The sequence below is a fragment of the Melanotaenia boesemani genome, chromosome 21 (assembly GCF_017639745.1).
Source record: "Melanotaenia boesemani isolate fMelBoe1 chromosome 21, fMelBoe1.pri, whole genome shotgun sequence".
NCBI lineage: Eukaryota > Metazoa > Chordata > Actinopteri > Atheriniformes > Melanotaeniidae > Melanotaenia > Melanotaenia boesemani.
Window position 1 is genome coordinate 10,114,956 of NC_055702.1, and position 19,068 is coordinate 10,134,023.

The following is a 19,068-nucleotide window of genomic DNA, read 5'->3' on the forward strand; positions in this document are numbered from 1 at the left end:
TCTGAGCCCATGGCTTTCAAATTGTTTATCTCACAAGCAGCTCGAAACCCAAATCTATTCAGTTAGTACTAATACGGTACCAGTGACTATTTAGGAGTTAATAGCTGGATAAATTAGAAGCAATTTATTTGATTATGCATGCTGTTATCTATTAATTTTCTAGCAGGAAATATTTTTAATTGCTTTTTTAATGAGAGTTACACTATAAACTAGATAGCACTCTCATGTCTGTATGGTAATATACAGCTACTGCTGGAAGACAGTTACTTATTTTAGTACAAAGGAAGATGCAGGAAGCTTATTGGTCAGGAAATAGTCTGGCACAAACCACCCTTATAAAGCAGTAAAATTGTTTTAGGCTTTGTTTTTGTACTGATTGAAAAAACAAGATTACTTAATGAGTTTGAGTGGCTGGTTTGTTCTTGTTTTGTCTATTCCCAAAGGCCAGACTTTTTTTTAACCTAATCATTTCAGTACTAATGAGCATTTGTTCATTTATTGTCCATAAAAGGCTCCTATGAAGCACAAGTGTATTAACAGAATTTTATGAATACAAATATTGCTGTATACCTTCAGATTAACATATTTTTCTTGTATTATTTCGTACCCTTTAAGTCAAGGTTCTTGGCGCCCATCGTTGTCTGTGTGGTAACTTTGGTGTCAATCTTGACTGTGTGGAGATTGTTAGTGTCCCGGGAAATGTGCACATTATGCCAGTGGTTGTCATTAAGAGGACTGTTTGAGTTGCCCTTGATCAGGTGTGCTCCGTTGCCCAAATCAGAAATGTAATGAAGGTAGCTGGGGGGGAAAGAAGAAGAGAATAGAGAACAGGGTTAAACAAGTGAGAAAGGAGAAGGCAAATTAACCGTACTTGTGATGAAGAACACAGGGTCACCCACTTCAGGGCATTATTATCTGTCTTGTACAAGCTTAATTAAAGAGAGCTGCTTGGCTCCTGCATTTTTCTTATTATGCATTTATCACCCCATTTTCACCTTCCTGTCAAAATTTTCCTTTCTTTTTTTTATTTATCAAGGACAAACTCAAGAGAAATCCTAATAAAAGGGAAAATTGAACTTGTATATAAATTTCTACTGGATAAATTTCCATATTCCTTCTTTAATTGATCATATTTTGTATATAATTTCATCATTTGAGGAGGCTGCACAGACATTAGGGAATTAATTCACTATCCAGCTCACCCTTTCACCAACTCTATGACAATGAAATCATTGCCATCTCCTCTGTTGAAGAGAATGAGACCGTCAGGGGACGTCGTCTTGAACTGCATGAAGAGATGCATAGAGTAGTAGGCCTGCAGCGTGGGCAGCGTGACGAAACTGGAGCGGGAGCGGAAGGTGATGGGGTCAGCCACAATGGTCTTATAACCAATCACGGCATTAAGCTCGCAATAGTCGATGTCGCCGTTCTTGCACAGGTCAATGTAGGGCATGCCGTTTAGAGTTAGGCCCTGAAGGTGGCCAATGAAATTGGAGGGCACGGCAGGCATGAATCGCTTCTCTGTCACGATGCCCGTCTCCACATTGTGGAACTCCAGCTGGGTGTGGTCGCCCGCCATCTGACCTGGTAGTGGGGATAAACTTCAGATGTGAGGGCTACGGACAGGTGGGTTTCAAGTAAAAGTGGTACATACTAAAATGAATACTAATGCTAATACTTGTTTAGCCTTAGAAACATTAATGCCCGTACATATGCAGTAGCTTCTTATCATGATTAAAGAATAATTATTCTCACTTTCACAGGTATAGATGTTGTCTAAAAAAGAAATAAAAACCTTATGTTTGATCCATTTATGTAAAAGAAATTAAACATAAATAATTTTTACACATTATACAAGCAAATTTCACACAACAAGCAAAATTAAGACCTGGTTATGTACATTATCTTAGGGGGAAAAATTACAAGGTAGGCTGCTGCAGTTACCTTCAACAGGCTGCAGGTCGTCCACGGTGAGTTTAAGGCTCTTTCCACGCCGGACTACCCTCACTGTGTGCCACTCATTATCATTGAGGCTTGACCCAGCAAAGATGGTCTCTGGGCCTTTACCTACACATAGCCCAGAGCACCATTAACATAACGCACAGAGATGTGGACAGAGACAGATTTGTATAGAGACAGAAAAAGAGAACCAGAAGAAGAAAAAGAAGCAGAGAGCCAGGCAAGTTGAATAAAAATGTTTAAGGACAGAAACTGAGAAAATGGATGCCAGTAAGGGAAGAGAGAGAAATCATACATATCTTGGGGAGACAAACACCTTTATGTCAACTCACACACACAGACAGACAAGTCTCTTTGCAGATAGGGAGACAGATGACGTGACACAGACAGAAAGAAAGATTAACATAAATGAATGCTTTGGGTGCCTAAGATGGAGACTGTGAGTCACAGCGGGCCCACGCTGAGACAATCCATCTGTGGACCGATCACGCCGCCATGATGACCACCTACAACCCACACATACGCAGTCTTCACATTCGCACCCTCTTGATCGCACCCCAAAAAACCCTCCAACCTCCACATATGTATAATTTTGTGTGTTTCAACGTGAGAGCTTGGACATTTTTTAGGAGAGTGCAATACTGAAATGAGCCTCATGGTGGCAGTAAACACACAGACAAGTGTGTGCAGAGAGCTCTCCAAGGTGCTGATGTGCAGCAGATCGAAAGTAGCTGTGACGTCCTCGCATGATGTCTTTCTCTCTGCCCATCTACCACCTCATATCTTCACATACTTGACTGCACACATTTGACAGACTGACAGTGTCCCCTTGCTCTTACTCTTTACAAGCACCCCTCCAACCTTGAACACGACACCCACCACCTTCCAACACACACACATACACACACATACTTCCTTCCCCAAAGCGCTTTCAGCTTGAGGAGTGTGACCGAGTCTGCTTACAGTGACCTATAGGAGGTAATGATGGGGGGTTGAGGGAGGAAGGAGGTGAGAAGTAAACTGACCCGAACAGATTCTGCTGCAGAAAATGTCAAGCATGTCTACATCAATCATGGAGGCACACAAGTTGAAACATACACACACACACACGAACACACAGGTGAAGAAGTAAAGAAATATGCTGATGCACAAGCTTAATTAAACAAATATGAGCGCTCAATCAAAATGGATCTGGCTGCGTGAAATGCACAAGTAGGCAACGCGTTTGCAAAGCTAAAAGTGCATTAAGAGAGGACACAGAATTCCCCTGAGGAGACTCAGCTGTGCTCTGGGCATGAGCATCTCATCCTGTTACCATGGATCACTGCCTAGCACTGAGTAAAGAAGAGAGTATGTGTATGCTTGTGCGAGTTTACGTTTGTGTCTGTGTTGTTGCACATGTAACTGAATATTCAAAGAATGAGCAGACTGATGTGAGACTGAAGCAGTGATCTGTCTCAACCTGGGAGCAGGGAGAGGCACAAACACAGGCAAATGAGGACCTATTTTGGGTTGGCGTTAAAAAAGCATCCAGCACTGGGAGTTGGAACTAATGGTGAGCTACTGAGCGACTGTCTGCACTCTGTCAAGTTAAACCAAAAAGCAGGGGAGAGAGGTATTTAAATAGAGAGACAACACAAGCTTACTGACAACACTACAGTAGTATTTATTAAAGCAGAGAATCTAGATATTAAAATTGTATTTGTTTGTATATAAGTATGAAGATATGTGTATGGACACACATATGCACGCATATATACTACGTGTATAGATACTCATTATCTATACACGTAGTATATATGCGTGCATATGTGTGTATGCACAAATGAATAGTTTATAGAATTTGTATGCATTAATATGATGTATTTATGTGTATTTATGCGTATATGTAAAGGTATTTGTCTGCAGGTATGCATGTATTTGTCTGCATAAATTAAATGTGCATAGACATTTGATTGTACTTAACAAATGGACCCCAGGAAGAATAGCAGCAGCTGCTGGCTGCAGCTAATGGAGATCCAAATAAAAATGAGAGAAATGAGAGGCTGTTTGCTGCAGTGGCAATACAATCAAATCAAGTAACTTAAACTACTGAGGATTTTTTGGAGGCTAATGAAACTAAAATGACTAAGAGAGATTCATATTTCATTAGCCCTAAAAAACAAATGGCTTCTTTGAAGGATAAGCCTCATATTTCTGCAATGCCAAGGCTTTTATTTGGCTGCTGAGTGGACTATTTTAGTGGCGCCTGGCTGTTAAATACATTTTTTTCTTCCTCTTTGAATATGATATGTATAATTTATTGTATGCACAGTGTGCCAGAAAAGTGGCTGCCTACTGAAATGTTCATTGAGACAACCAGTCTAAAATTGGCCAGCAGACATGCAGAATAGCAACAGCGATGTGTGGCTAGTAAGGTTTCTATGGCAACTGCAGTCGTCCATTTCACCACCTCCTTGCCGTCACAGAGTATTCGTCTCTCTCTAACTCCCTCTCCTGCGCTCTCTGTGGTCGTGATAGAGAGGATCTCCACGTGAGGGAATTAAACTTCATCAGGGATTCAGTTCCGCTCACAGCAGGATGAACAGAATACACACACATTACACGACAAAGCGTACCCAGAAAACACACAGTCACAGACGGGCGATGAAAAGAATGTAAAATGTGCAGGCACTTGTTCACACGCGCAAAATGAAATGCTATCCAAAAAATCTCTCATGTACAGCTAAGAGAAGAACAACAAAGAAGCAAAGAAAACAACTCAGTAGACACTGGGATGAAGGTGAGACAATGAGAGACATCGTGAGGGATAACACCTCTTTTGTCTCCGGCATGAAGAAGTAATTAGCCTGCAGCTCTGATTTGCATTCTTCCACCTGCTACCTCGCTTAGCCTCCTCAGCTCTTCCTTCTGTACACCAAATTTCACTTGAACACCTCCTACTCACATTCTCTCTTCATCCTCCGCTTCTCTTTCTTTAATTTTCCCCTCATTTCAACCCCCACCATCCTGTCTTCTGTCTATCTTTCTTTGCTAAAATGGCCGACCTGGAAAACCCTGGCCCTCAGCAAAAATTGCGCCTCTCCTGCAGTGTGCCCGAACATGCAGACTCTCAACGGGCATATGTGCACCTCTCCTGTCCAACACACACATATAAAGATATCTATACACAGACACATGTCGCACAGATTAAGATGAAATGGACAAACATGGTAAAGGTAGGGCAACACAGTCAGACATGTTAAAAGCGCACACACATACTGAGGAGGAAGAGGGAGGGGGAGGAGTTAGGTGAGATGGAGGATCACTTACTGGCTGTACAGTTTATCCTGATACAGTCTGGAGGGAGAGCAGAGCAGAGGGTTAATGCTGCACACATAGACATACTTCCCACGCCCTGGGGACGCACACATCGACACACCCTGCATGTAGTGTATTTATACAAACATCTGCACACACTGCTGAGAAAACACACATTTTCCTCTCTCATAGGACCATGTGCTTTCTTACAACAATGTGCATGAAATGAATCCTTCTGGGTTTGAATTTTGAGTAAATTTGGAATCAGGATAGCAGTTTTTCACAGCACATGTGCTCACTGTCAGCTCTGGCCTGAGTGACACTTTCAGTCACCCATGAAAAGCAGCGGGAGACTGAGATGGGTCATGTGAGTCAGTTTGTCTGATGACACCGAACACATCCCAATAGACAAGTCGCCCATCCAGAGCACAAATCTCCATGAACGCTCAAAATATTTGCTCCCCTCTTTTAACCACAATGCCTTGGGTGTGTCGTGCGGCGTCAACCACGGAGAAGACGTGGCTGCAGACAACCAGAGACCAACACATGCACCCCTCTGTAAGGATGTGTGTGTTAGCTTGTGAATGTATTGGAATTCATGTGGGACTATGAAAGAGTGATGCTGAAAAATGAAAAAAAAAAAAAAGAAAACGTGAAAGAGGATAATGTTTGTGTGTTTGAGGTTTTGCATTTATTTTTGAAGATGTTAGGGATGCACAGGTCTGCTGGGAGTGAGCAGAGAATGCAGCTTAGGGCTTTACCCTCTGTTCAACACAAAAACCTTCAACTGTGTATGTTTGTGTGTGTGCACATTCATAGATAAGCCGTATATGAACCATACAAATGCTAAAATGTATCAGTCAAAGCCAGTGAAACTCAGTATTGAATAATAAACTTTAAATACAGCAAAATAATCTGAAAGGTAAGTGCAAGTTAATTTTACAAAGAAAAGAAAAACATTAATTAACATTTAATGACATTACTTGGCAAGAAATAGCCAAGACGCCAGAATCAGCTAAATTCCCCCGACAGGTAATTAAAATGTTTAAATGCTGCAGTTTTGCGTTTGTGGTGTACCTAGGTTGACAGTGAGTCGGACACGGCCCCCATCTAGCTCCAGACGAAGGGTGTCTGCAGAGTTACGGGATGTAGTTGCCATGAGAACACCGTAGGCCCGCTGGGAGCGAAAGCGTAGTGAGACGTCCTCCGCTTCGGTGTGCATCACCACAGGTAGCTGCACTTTCATAAACTTACTGCCGTCATAAGAGAGGATGGTCGCATCTGAGCAAGAAGCACAGAGAAGGACAGATAAGAAAGGAATAAAAGAGGATATGACAGACAGGTGGAGTAAGATGGTGGAAGGGAGGTGGGTAGAAAAGATGAACATGAAAGAAAAGTGACAGGGAAAAAACTCATGGGGTGGAAGAAGACAAAAGCTTCTGACAATGAGTGAATCAGATTCAAATATGACAAAGTATGTTACACTCTCTTGTTCTCCCACTGTGACATGTTGAGACTCAAAACCTGCTCCTACAAAATTATCCCATCACTTTCCACCCCTAATCATCATCATCACTCCCTCACCTCGGAGAAGAGGGTGCAAAAATAGCCACAGCTGGTTGGCTGCCCCTATTATCCGGTTAAATCAGAATGCATGGTGGTGAGTGTGTTAGCCACTGTCGCTGACATCCCAGACCCCGGAGTCATAATGTAACAAGCTCAGGTGATCCCACTTTAATGTCTTTTGCACACTCATTTACATATTCATAATCTTCTCCTCCTGCTACCTGCTGGGGCCAATCCCCGTACACTAAACTGTTTACCTCTGAGAACCCTGCTTTTATTGGCCAATTACATACACAGCTAAACACACTCTCTATGCCACTGTGTCGCTATCTCTCTGCTGTTTCTCCTTGCCTTCTTCCTATATCTCTCCACACAATTCTTCCTTCGTTTTCTCTCACCCTGTTCCTGTGTGAGACGGTTGAAGCAGAGGAAAAAAAAGCCCCAAAAACAAGAGAACAGGAAAGGAGGAGGGCGTCATGAATACTGATGAGCAGAGAAGGAGGGAAAAGAGAGATAGTGTGTGTTTGTGTGTGTGTGTGTGTGCATGTCAGAATAAGTGAGTGAATTTAAGTGTGAACAGAGGAGGGTTTAGTAAAGTGAGAGCTGGGGGAGAGAAAATAAGGACAGAGCACAAAAAAAGAGAAAGGAGGAGGTAGAGGCAGCAAAGCTCTTGGCTAAAATGCAAATGAACCCTCATTAACTTGAGGAAAAAATGGAGGTGGTTGGCCTGTTATATCACAGATAACATAACTAACAGCCACACATACACCTGCCCCGGCGTACACACATGCACGCATTTTTGATAAGGGAGACAGCTGACTAAATTTTCCCCACCACAGCACCTGACGCACTACCAGGCAAACAGAGGATGGCGAGTTGGTGAGAAGGAAGCGTGCAGGCCTATTTATGTCAGGAAATGAAAATGAAAACGACAGCAGAATACACACTGACTGTGTCACAAACTGTTAGATGCCTGTAGCATGTACCAGATGGATCATACCAGCAGAACAAGTAAAGGATGAAGCCAGCAATTTTTTTCTGTTTTTCTTTCTTTTTTTTACTTATTTATTTTATTTTAGTTTTTCCCTAAGTGTTAACAAAAACATCAAGATCCAGAAGCCTTCTGTCTTTTTCTGCTTCTGGTCCTCAGATCCAACCCTTGGGACCTTTTTTAGGTGACTAAATTTTGCTCTAACAGTAACCTAAATATGTTAGTCTGAAAGCAACCTCAAGAATAACATAAGAATATATTTTATCTATAAAGTTACATCACACAAAGTATGGCAAACAGAAACATTCAGCTAATCAATATTTACTTTAACAACTTATTACCATCTGTGTTGATAATCAGAGTTAAACTCACACATGCTTTCAGAGTGGAACTGCAGGATGAAGTATACCTTTCACTTTGTGTCCTCACAGTAGAATCTGAATAAAGGTACTCAGAAAAGCACCCTAAGGCATAGAAAAGGCTCTCTGGTAAATACTGTGGCCCTTTCTTTTACTCTTACAGGAAACATATAAAACAATTGCTGGCAACTAAGGATACGTAACGATACATTTAACAGCCGTAAGTCAACGCAAAATAGAGCTTATCATATTTACTGAATGATGTTGATTTCATGATGATATGATGATATAAGTCTTCTGGTTACTGCCTTGTGTTTGTATTTTGTTATTTTGCCTTTATACGTTTTTTTAAGGAACTCTGGCTTCCTCACAAAGTCCAATATATATAAGTAAAGCAACTTCAGAGATTTGCATGGAAGTGACATGTATGTGTTAAACAGTAGCTGCTTGAAACATTTTAAAAGGTAAAGAAGTGTGCTTGATTCAGTTGTGTTTTTGTAGGTTTTCTGCTTAGGATTTTGAGGACAGCTCTATAATAACAAATCCATGACATAGAAAGGTTGTGTATAAGGCTAGCAAAAGTGATGACATCCCTAAGACTAAAACATTGTTAAAAGGCCTTCTAAGAAGTATTAGCCTCTTACTAACAACTAGCTAGCTAACGGTTTTGCCTTCTCACTGGTCTAGCTTCTTTGGATGCCAGAGGTTACACAACGAAACCCAACAAGAATACAGAAAAACTAAGTTATTTTGTGAAGAGCAATACTGAAACGCAGCACCACCGCAGACCTGGCAACACACCAACAGACCCAGCAGTGCACTGCAGGGGCCCAAGGGCAGCACACTGACTGAAACAATGAGGTTTCAGGAGTAACTATGGTCAGTGGATGCTGCGTGGAATAATTTTGTGCAGAGCTGCAGTGATAAAGAGTTTAGGATCACCACCATCACCTGCCTTATTATTTATTTACTTGGTACTTTTATAGTCTTCTTACAACTAGGATTAACAACACAACAATTCAATGCTGCAATCACCAGGCTGCGTCCCTTGCTCCCTTGATAGCGAGCTCATGTTGTGCTAATGTATATCTGCTAGACCTTTAGCTAGCACATGTCTACCATGAGAATGCAAGTTTCATAATTTAACCATGTTGGGTACTTAGTTTGGAAATCAGTAGTTTGTGTCTGGAATTTCACACTTAAGCAGTTTGCTTCACTTCAAATGAACTCTTCTCTGTTTGCTCCATGTGTTTCATTTGAGCTGATATGAGATCTGTCAATCGGTATGCCATATGGAGTCATCCCCAACGTCTGAGAGCAGAGATTTTGAGATTTAATTTGATTTACTTTACGATTGTTTCAATATTTCATATTTGGCTGGCTGGTCAAAAGCATATCTTTTTGTATGTGACGAAAAACAGACAGGTTTTAAGTTTCACTTTTCTTTTTCTTCTAAATATGGTCATTTCTGGTTGACTACATCCACTTCTAATGCATTGTTATAATCGTCTGTTTGGTTTGAAATCAAATTTTCTTGATAGATTGGTGTGTCTATAAACATGGAAGCATATACACTTGAATGTAAATCTTTATATTATGCAGTTATTCAGAAAGATATCAGTAATTATACCTAAGCTTATCTGATTTGGCACATTAGCCATAGGGTTATGTTTAGATGTGTTAACACTTGCCAACGCATCAAAACATAATGTATTGTCTACAAAACATGTGTGTAATCTTCTCTTATACTTATGGCTTAAATCATCATATCAAAAAAGGCAGGATGGAACTTAAAAAGTGCTGCAACAAAATAAGAATTCATCTCAGTGCCAAAGCATGACGACCACATTGGTTCATTAAAGAGAAGAGAGGGGGAACAAAGGCGAGAGCGAGAGAATGAGGGAGGGAAGAAGGGAGGAGAAACCGCAGGTAGAAGGCATAAACATGGCCAATCATTCTCTCCATCTGCTTCTCCATCTGTGCTTCCTTTAATCCACCGAACCACCAGTTAGTGACCCCTCAATGCACACAGAGAGGGATGAAGAAAGATGTGGACAGGAAGACGGAGCTAAGAAAAAGAAGAAGAGGGTGCACTGCGGATGTTTGTCCCCTTAAATAAAACATTTTCATATCAACACCTTTCAGAAAAGTGGCGAGCGTCTGTGCGCTATATATCTGCTGTTAGATGATAGTACAATCATCACTTGAGACGCATCAGCAGTTGTGACACAAACAACATTTCTACTCTTCTTCTTGTCTGACTAAATCTCGCTCCTTTCAACAGGCCTGTATCGGTCCCTCTGCCAATCTTTTCTACTTGCCATTTCTCTTTCTATCTGAATTCATACCTTTTCTCATAACTCTCTCTCTCCCTGTCAGATTTTCTATTCCCATCTCCCATTTCTCCTCTTCTCCTCACCTGCTGTCATATGGTGGTTCCAGCTCGGTGAATCCACCCTCCTCAGTCACAGCTTCTGCTCCCTGCTTTCTGCACATTTCCTCTCTCATCGATTCCCAGTCACTACATCTATAGCAGTCCAGTAGTCCTGTCTGCAGCTCTGCTTACTCCCACCTCTTCTTTTTCATCTTTGTTCTTTTTCTTTTTTCCCTACCTGCATGTTACTTCTCTGCCTTTGACACAGAAAATGTGTAATTTTAAATTAAAAAAAAAAAAAAAAAAGATGCACCCAAAGATAGAAAACCGGCACTATTATTATTTCTGTTGCTGAGCATTTTTTTCTTTTCTTGCCCTCATTTTCCATCTCCACTTATCCAAAGCTGTTGCCCACCTGCTGGCCTTCTGTCATTTTCAGCCTTATATCTGCAAAAGAGGTGTAGTGTAGGGTATACCCACCTAAACTCAATTTCACCTTTTTTTTTCTTTTTCGAATAAGACTTTAGTTACATTTTTATCTACCATCAATTTTTATGAGGAAGCCTTTTTAGTGCATCAGAGCAAGTACTGCCATGCTGATGTAATCTGTTAGGATGGGGCTTTTTAGGGAGGAAAAGCATAATTCAGAAGTATAATGAATATAACTTTTACTACCCAATATAACTGATAATCATAATATGTTTTAGGTTGATGGGGTTATTTTTGACTTTAAGTGTTCAGACTTTCCATCCCACATCATCTGTCTCCTGTCACTCATTCCTTTGGCATTACTCAGTGTTCTCAAGACAAAAATGCGAAGGACAAAGCTGTCATAATGACAGCATTTTACATCATGACATTTTGTGAATTTTCACAAATTGCTCCTTTTTTGTCACTGTTAACTTACTCATCTCTATTGTGAGAATGAGTCTTTATCATCTCTGCACATTACAATTAAGTCTGCCACAAGTCGAGTGAAACAATTATTTCTGTCCTCCTCCTCTTCAGTCTCCTGCCATGTCATCCTCACCTCTCTCACAGGACCGTCCCAGGTAGCCCGTCCCAGAGCAGTCACAGACGTAACGGTTCCAGCCCTCTCTGCAGATGCCGTTGTGCTGGCAGGGGTTAGATAGGCACTGTTTGGGTGACTCTCTGGAACACGAGGGCTTCACCCCCACCGCTCTCTGGGCTTCAGCTAGCCGCCGGATGTCTTTGCTTTGCCCATCCAAAAACAGGTCTCTGATGCAGCCCACGTAACCATAGTTCAGCAAAGCCGTCCAAACCTGAGGCAGAAATACAGTACGTTCAGTTCACGTTCACCCAAAATATAAACAAGTTCATGAACAATTGTTCAATGAACTCATTCAGGCACAACACTGGTTTTAACTAAATAAGTAATGAAAACAATGGAAAAATGCAGCCCTTCTTAGATCCAGCTAATCAAAAGCAAACCCTTCTGTGGTTGTATTCTACACATTACACCTTTAAACCTTTTTAATCGTTTTTAAGTATTAAGAAAAGCTCTAGTGCTCATGTTCTCAAACCTTATGATGCATGTTTTATTATGTATCTAAAGCCAGTTTAATAATTTTTTATTTTCCTGTATTACTACCTTTCATAAGAGATGCATTGTTCCTGAACAGTGTTGCAAATGTTTATTTTAGTTTATAATCAACTTGTATGTTAGATATTTCAAAACAGACCAATATGACATAATAAAAAGTTAAATAAATATATGAGGGAATATTTTTCTCATTCAACGTAGAGGTTAAACCCGTAGGAAAAAAATCTGAGATCTGAAGATATTTACTTAAATATGATATTACTTTGAACAGAGTACTACATTTTTATATTTTACTTTGAGATACTACAAAAAACACTGAATCTATAATGTGTTAACGTAAGTAAATTGCTTCATTGACTATGTTGATTAACTAATTGTTTAATTGTTGTAGCTCCTAAGTCAGTCATTATTTGACATACTTAAGACACCCTTTTTCAACACACATACTTCTGTAGGAAAGATAAGTCCAGCGCGATCCTCAGGTAGTCCTCCGAGGTACAAAGTATCATCCAGGTCCAGGATCTCGCTGTCTCCAGGGGCTGTGTATGCTGTTCTTACACTATTCACGGAGATGGTTCCTGAATACATCAAAACAACCTCAGTAATCATTTGACCTTCATTATGAACATCCTCATCACAATTCTCAATGTCACCACCACCAGCATAATAACCGTCATCATCACCATCACCATCACCATCATCCTTTCTCCCATTTTCTGTACTCCTCATCATCACCACCACAAATCATTTTCATAATCAGAAGCAATTCAAATCCAAAACTCCACAGGCCATAGTCATCAGGTAGTAGGGTGGGCAGTAATTTCTTTGGTGTTACTGGGAAAAATTTTGAATTGTTCAGCATATTGATAATCAAAATCTGTGAGGAAACTCAACTTTTTCACCTCTTTATGTCTGTTTTCTGGCTTTGGATAATGTAGCCCATGATAGGATATTCTGGCCAATCAGGGGCATTTTTAGACCAGGTCAGCTAAGGTAGTAGCAAAGACAAGACTAAAACATAAAACACATGGGTAAAAGAGTGGGTCCCTAAGCTGGGAAAGCATAGTTTGATTCCTGCTAATGGTGTTTTTAGTGCAAATACCCAAGCTAAGCTAAGGGGGGAGCTGCAGGTGGAAAGCTGTACTTTTAAATTCTGCTGTTCGTTTGTTACTTTCTCTCTCTTTCTCCCACTTTATTCTTGCTTTTCCAGATTTCTGCCGACTCCAGCGGGTTTAAGTGCTACATCCAATGCGCTGTCACCAATAAATCATTAATACATTTATTTTTAGACATTAGTACAGTTACAGTAAACAAACAAGACCCCCACTGAGAGCACTGGCAGACTCTACTAAAGGTGTTTAGACTATAATTAACACAGACTTAGAACAATAATTACACCAGGCTGTACCAAGCTGATGAAAATACTTTTGCAGTTTGCAACAAGGAGTATTGTGTAAGAATGTTATGGAGTATTTTTGATGGGCGTGAGTTTATGGCAAATGTGATCACAATGTTTAATAAAAATGTAACAGATTATTATCAGGCAAAAAAACAAATTAGAAAAAATATTCTTGTAAATAAATTGTATTGATATTATCAATAAGAAAACCTTCAAATCAGATTTATATGCACCAGTTCGTCATCCTCCATTTTAGTAAAGACAGCAGTGAGCATACCTGAGCGCCCATCTCTCTGGAAGTCAACGTGATACCATTCTCCATCATTGACTTTTCTGTCGATGGCCTTTGTCTTGGTGGTTCCTGAGCCCATGTCCAGCAGCAGGTACAGGTGCCCGTCCAGCATCTCAATGGCAAAAAAATCCACCTGTATGTTCAACAGACATAGCCTCAGTATTCTGACAAATACAGGGGCAACACCTCTAAATAAGTATGGTTGGTGGTATAGAACTCAGTTTAAATTAACATAAACAAACCTGGCTAAAGAAATGTCAGGAAACAGGTAAGACACTCATATTGCAGAATCACTGCAGTTATTAATAAGTTATTCAACCCTAACTGATTCAGCAAATATTCTTTATTTCCCACTGAAATGTAGTGACATAGGAATACAGAGTAACTTAAAAATGGAAACAGAAAAGTACCTTTAAACTATTTAAATGAATAGTTTGATTTAATTTACGTCACACCATTGTTTCAAGCCAATGTTTAGGGTAACAGGTAGGAAAGTGGGTAGAAAACTTTATTTATTTCCCAGGGGCAATAAAGCTGCTGCTGTTATTATCAATATTTAAGAAAAATGAACAATTATAAGAAATTTAAACAGATACCAGATGTGAAACATGACTTCAAATAAAACTGTACACTTCATTCATATTTAATTCAGAGTAGCATTTATATAGAAATGTATAAGACGTAATTTATAGAAATAAAGGAGTATTGTGGCTCTATGAAAGACTTCTTGCTTCAGAAGAACTCATTTTTTGAAGAAAAGGCTCCTCAAGGGTTATTAGTAAGAATAATGTTTCCATAAGCACCTCTTTTTTTATCCAAGGACTCTCCAGACCCATAGTGGTGAAGGAATGCTGGAGCTGGGGTTAAATCCTGCTCTTTGTTTTGTTAGTTGTTCGTTTGGATTTTTTTCTTGAACCTGTTTGAATTATGACAATATATGATGTTCATTTTATTTTTCTTTTCTCTCTTAACAGTGGAGAAGAATATTGTGGAACAATATATGTAAAGCCTTATAAGAAGGCTGTTTTCGGAACCTTTAAGATGCTTCTAGATTAACTTTCTGGAATATAAATGGACTTTTGAAAGAAATAGCTCTGAACAGACCTCAGAACCTCAGGGGTTAAAAAAAACCTTATATAAAGATGATTTTAAATATTTTTATAAATACTTATACTACATAAAAATAACTTCATGCAACATGTTAAAAATGTTTAAATATACGAAACAATTTGGATATGGTTATCAGGCATATCAGACACCATCTTTCATTGCATGCAGCCATAATCTTCATCCACACTATAATCCTTTTACATATGTCCTACTGCGATGCAGACATATCTTAACCCTCTGTCTCATATTTTAGACTAGTTATGCATTTATATGGTTGCTTAATAGGATTTTAATGGCTCCTCCACCATTCCATAGTGTTAGATTCTCTTCTCAGTTAGATTCCGCAGAACATCCTCTACATGAGACGGTAGCATTTCATACTGGTTTTTGGTAAATCTGTGTTTTTTTGTAACCGCTGCTAATCAATGGAATGGCTTACCCGTCAATGTGAGGGTTTGTATCTTAATTAGTATTTATAAAACCAAGTTAAAAAGATTGCCGGAGGGTGCACATTTTTCCACTCACTGACTTATTATCCTCATGGATTGCTTCATCCATGGATTGCTTTGACAAGTATGCCTTTTGGATATGTTAATTTACACAACACTGTTCTGTTTGCTTTCTCTCTTTTGTCTTTCCTCTCTAAATTTCTTTTAATTATTTATTTTTTATGAGATGTGTTTGTTTGTTTGTTTGTACGTATGGTTGCATTGTGTGCTCTGACCTGCCAAGGGACTAGAGATGTGAATTAGCTTCTAGTTATAATCTGGTACAGTGCATCAAATCATATTACTGTACTAACTACTGCACAATAGAGTGATTCGCTGTTAAACCTCCCATGAACAGGCCCAGGTGGAATCGTTGTTAGTACACAGCTGTAGATAAAAACCTGTATTTTGCCTTTGCTTTAATAAAAAAATCTTTTCACCTTAACAGTAGGAGGGGTGCGTGGGTCCTTGCGTTGCTGTTGTCGAGGTTTGCCATGGCTGAAAAGTATCAACCCATTCGGCTCTGTGGTCCTGAAGTCAAAAGAGATGGATCCTGCCCTCTTTGCTGTCCACTTGCTTAGTGCCACATAGGACTCTGGGGTGTCAAAGGTCACTGGGTCCAGCGTTTCCACACTCTCACACTTAAAGGACACCACACCACTCACCTGGGGCAGATGAAGGAAAACAAAATGTTAGGAGGATCTGTCACTGAAATGTTTTGGTTGTTAAATCACAGTAGGCAAAGTTAAAATCAAAATTATTCCTTTTTAGTCTGAGACTGACCTAAAGCCAGCTTCCAGTTGTGAATTGAGTAAAAGGCAAAAGTGTGTGCCTACCTCTCAAAATATAATCCCATTTAGTTAGAATCCTTACAATTTAAGTCTCACAGGACCCGACAGGAAGTGGCAATTCAAAAGGGGATGTCTGTGTTTTGTGTGTAAGAGTATAATTGCATTGTTTAATAAAGATTTACATGCTGTTGAAAGTGCATACCTTCATTTTTGGGTCTCCCTGTTTTGCCAACCTAGATAGCTCCAACCGTACATCATTGTTCTTGTACACCACCTTTAGGGGAGGGAATGACGGGGGAAAAAGAAACCTGAATTACATTTTGAATTTATAAAAAAGGGCCCCATTTCCTTTTTTTTTTTTTTGCTAACAGATATTCTCTCTTCAATTTCCATTATTGTTGCTCACAATAACTCTGTTTCACCAGAAAAAGAAAACAAAAGCAGCAAAAAGAAAGAGGCTTCACACAAGACAAAAAAGGGAGTAAAATAGTAATGGTGTGTAGATCAGACAAGCAATATTCTTTCTACCAAGGAAACATGTCCTTTTTATGCTAAAGCAGCAACCTTAAGAGCAGCGAGGCACTCAAACATCATCTTTTGAAACATCCTAGTTGACCCTGTCTCCTGTATGATCATTTTCACACTCTTTATCCTCTTTGCGTTACTGTCTTGCTCCTCTTTTCCTTGACACAGTCTGCCTTATAACTGAGCAGCTTGAGTGTAAAGAGCGTGCTTGTGCCGAGCATTTTGATGCTGAAAGAGACAAGCTCACACAGTCTCGGCTTTATTAATCCAGACCTTCTCGTATGACCTGTGAGCAGCAGAACTGGTTCTTCACATTTTGCTTTTCACCTCTGTTTTCACTTTTTATTAAAGTCAGAGGCATTCATGTCTGTTTGTACAGCAAGGAAGGTGACTTTCGGAAATAATAAATCCTGTGAAGTGGTGTTAGCATGTGAGTCCAAATATGTGTGGAGGAGTGTGCCCACACCACATCAAATACACAAAATTGTTATAACCATGATTGCTCATGCATGCAGTGCACAGAGTATATCTTAATTTGCTCACATGGATTATCATATCATCGTATTAAATATGTAAATGTGTAAATGGAGGGTTCAATTTGACTGTGGCTGCCTTGTTTAAACACCATGACTCTTATTGAAGCAACACAGAGTGCATTCACCACTGATACAGACAGCTCTCTGTTTGGCACATCATCTGTCAGCTTGTTTGGTTGTTTGTTTATGCCTCTGTGTGAATTTCTGCAAGTGAAAGAACAACTCAGGCAGAGTGTGTATTTGATGAATATAAGAATGTATAGTTTATGTATTCAAGAGCTGTGTATTTATATGGATGTTTATTTGTGTTTCAGCAGGAATATTGTGCAAATTTGCTTTTGGAATGCACATGCACACATGGCGTGTATACAGGCTAAGATGAAGCGCTAGCATGTGTATTAGTGTGTTCTCACCAGTGTGTCATGTGAATTTTTGCTGCTGCAGTGTTGTGGCCCATTTCAAGCAGAGCGGATGGATGGAGCATCTCTGTGGCATAGCTAATTAGCATGTTAGTGCTTAGTGCTGTATCTACTCCCTCAACGACACTCATCACTGATTCTGTCTGATGCTGGGGAGGATGTGTGTGTCTGGGGTTGTTTGTGTGAGTCTGCCAAATGGAAACATTTCTGTGTATGGGAGTGCATTAAAAGAAAATGTGTGTAAAATGCAATGTGTTATGCCTCAAAGAAAAAGAAGTGAGGAAAGCAATAGAGAGAGGAAAAAGATGAAGGTTGGCATTCATGAGAAAAGAAATATGTGCAGTATTTGTTTGAACAACACTCGGCATTAATCAGATATTATCATTTATCTTCTCAAGAATCTTTTCTCTTGTTGATATTTTTGTAAAGGGTTATAAAATGAATCTGGATCATTGTGCTTTTTCTGCCATATCGTCCAACTCAGTTAGTTTTCCATGTGCAGGCGTATTCACATTACTAAGCAGGCCTCATACCTCTTTTAGACAGCCCATGAAGTTATTGCTGACAGGAGAACCAGGCAGGTCAGCCGTGCTGGGACTTCCTCCCACGTAGAAAAAGTCATCAGAGCCCAGCATGGTGTAGTCCTCCTGTGTGTAGCCTGTTGTGGTCAGGATGCCATCCACAGAGATCGTCACCTACACAACAAAGCACAGGGAAAGGACACGCTATATACTCACAGAAAAGGCAGCGCGCTAAGCACTAGCTAGGCGCTGACCAGCCAAATTAGCCCCCGTTAACTCTGGTAACAAATGTATTTGCATTCTGTTTGGGAAATGGCCCGATTATTTTTGGGAATTGGATAGTTGTGCTGCTGTTGGGAATTGGATTTGGTGTAGTTGGATCAGTGCTGACTATGAAGTGTATCTGCTGGTTTTTGACTTTATGTTGCTGCACACTGATGAATGCCACTCAGTATCACTCATTCTCCCAGCATTTTGTAAGACACTCAGTAATCCAATCTATGTAGTATACTATCTTTAGTCTATAAATAAGTGTAATTCTATAGTACAGAATGGAAATTAGATTCTGTGTGATATTAATTTGGATTAGCTCAAACCTGAGGCTTCAGGGCCACCAATAAAAATATGCTTGTGAGTCTTCATTTTGTCATACTCTGACAGCATAGTCTAACTCCATTAAACATCCTGGTTCGTGCAGGCTTGCAGTAAAAAAAAAATAGTCTGTTACCTGATTAAGGTCCTTACCATTTTAAGTTCTCCACATTATTTCTATGCCTCATAGCTGAAGTAGAAAATGTTATTTGATTAACTTCTTAGTATACAAACAACTATGTTCCTAAATGCTTTACCTACAGTGACACTGGTGTACTTATAA

At 39.8% G+C, this 19,068-nt stretch overlaps 1 protein-coding gene across 17 annotated transcripts in view; it reads right to left on the minus strand.

Moving 5' to 3' along the window:
* nrxn1a (neurexin 1a) overlaps positions 1-19,068 on the minus strand; it is a 57,735-nt gene that overhangs the window by 14,975 nt on the left and 23,692 nt on the right. For 10 of the 17 annotated variants that reach the window (XM_041973778.1, XM_041973776.1, XM_041973775.1 and 7 more), the window contains 11 exons: positions 18,207-18,368; positions 16,396-16,467; positions 15,843-16,067; positions 13,790-13,937; positions 12,561-12,691; positions 11,580-11,832; positions 6,337-6,540; positions 5,272-5,298; positions 1,945-2,067; positions 1,203-1,584; positions 608-798 (listed from right to left, as the gene is read on the minus strand). In XM_041973778.1, the coding sequence (XP_041829712.1) occupies positions 608-798; positions 1,203-1,584; positions 1,945-2,067; positions 5,272-5,298; positions 6,337-6,540; positions 11,580-11,832; positions 12,561-12,691; positions 13,790-13,937; positions 15,843-16,067; positions 16,396-16,467; positions 18,207-18,368 (1,918 nt within the window). The remainder of the gene's footprint in view (positions 1-607; positions 799-1,202; positions 1,585-1,944; positions 2,068-5,271; positions 5,299-6,336; positions 6,541-11,579; positions 11,833-12,560; positions 12,692-13,789; positions 13,938-15,842; positions 16,068-16,395; positions 16,468-18,206; positions 18,369-19,068) is intronic. The other 7 variants (XM_041973781.1, XM_041973784.1, XM_041973780.1 and 4 more) reach the window with 1 other exon arrangement.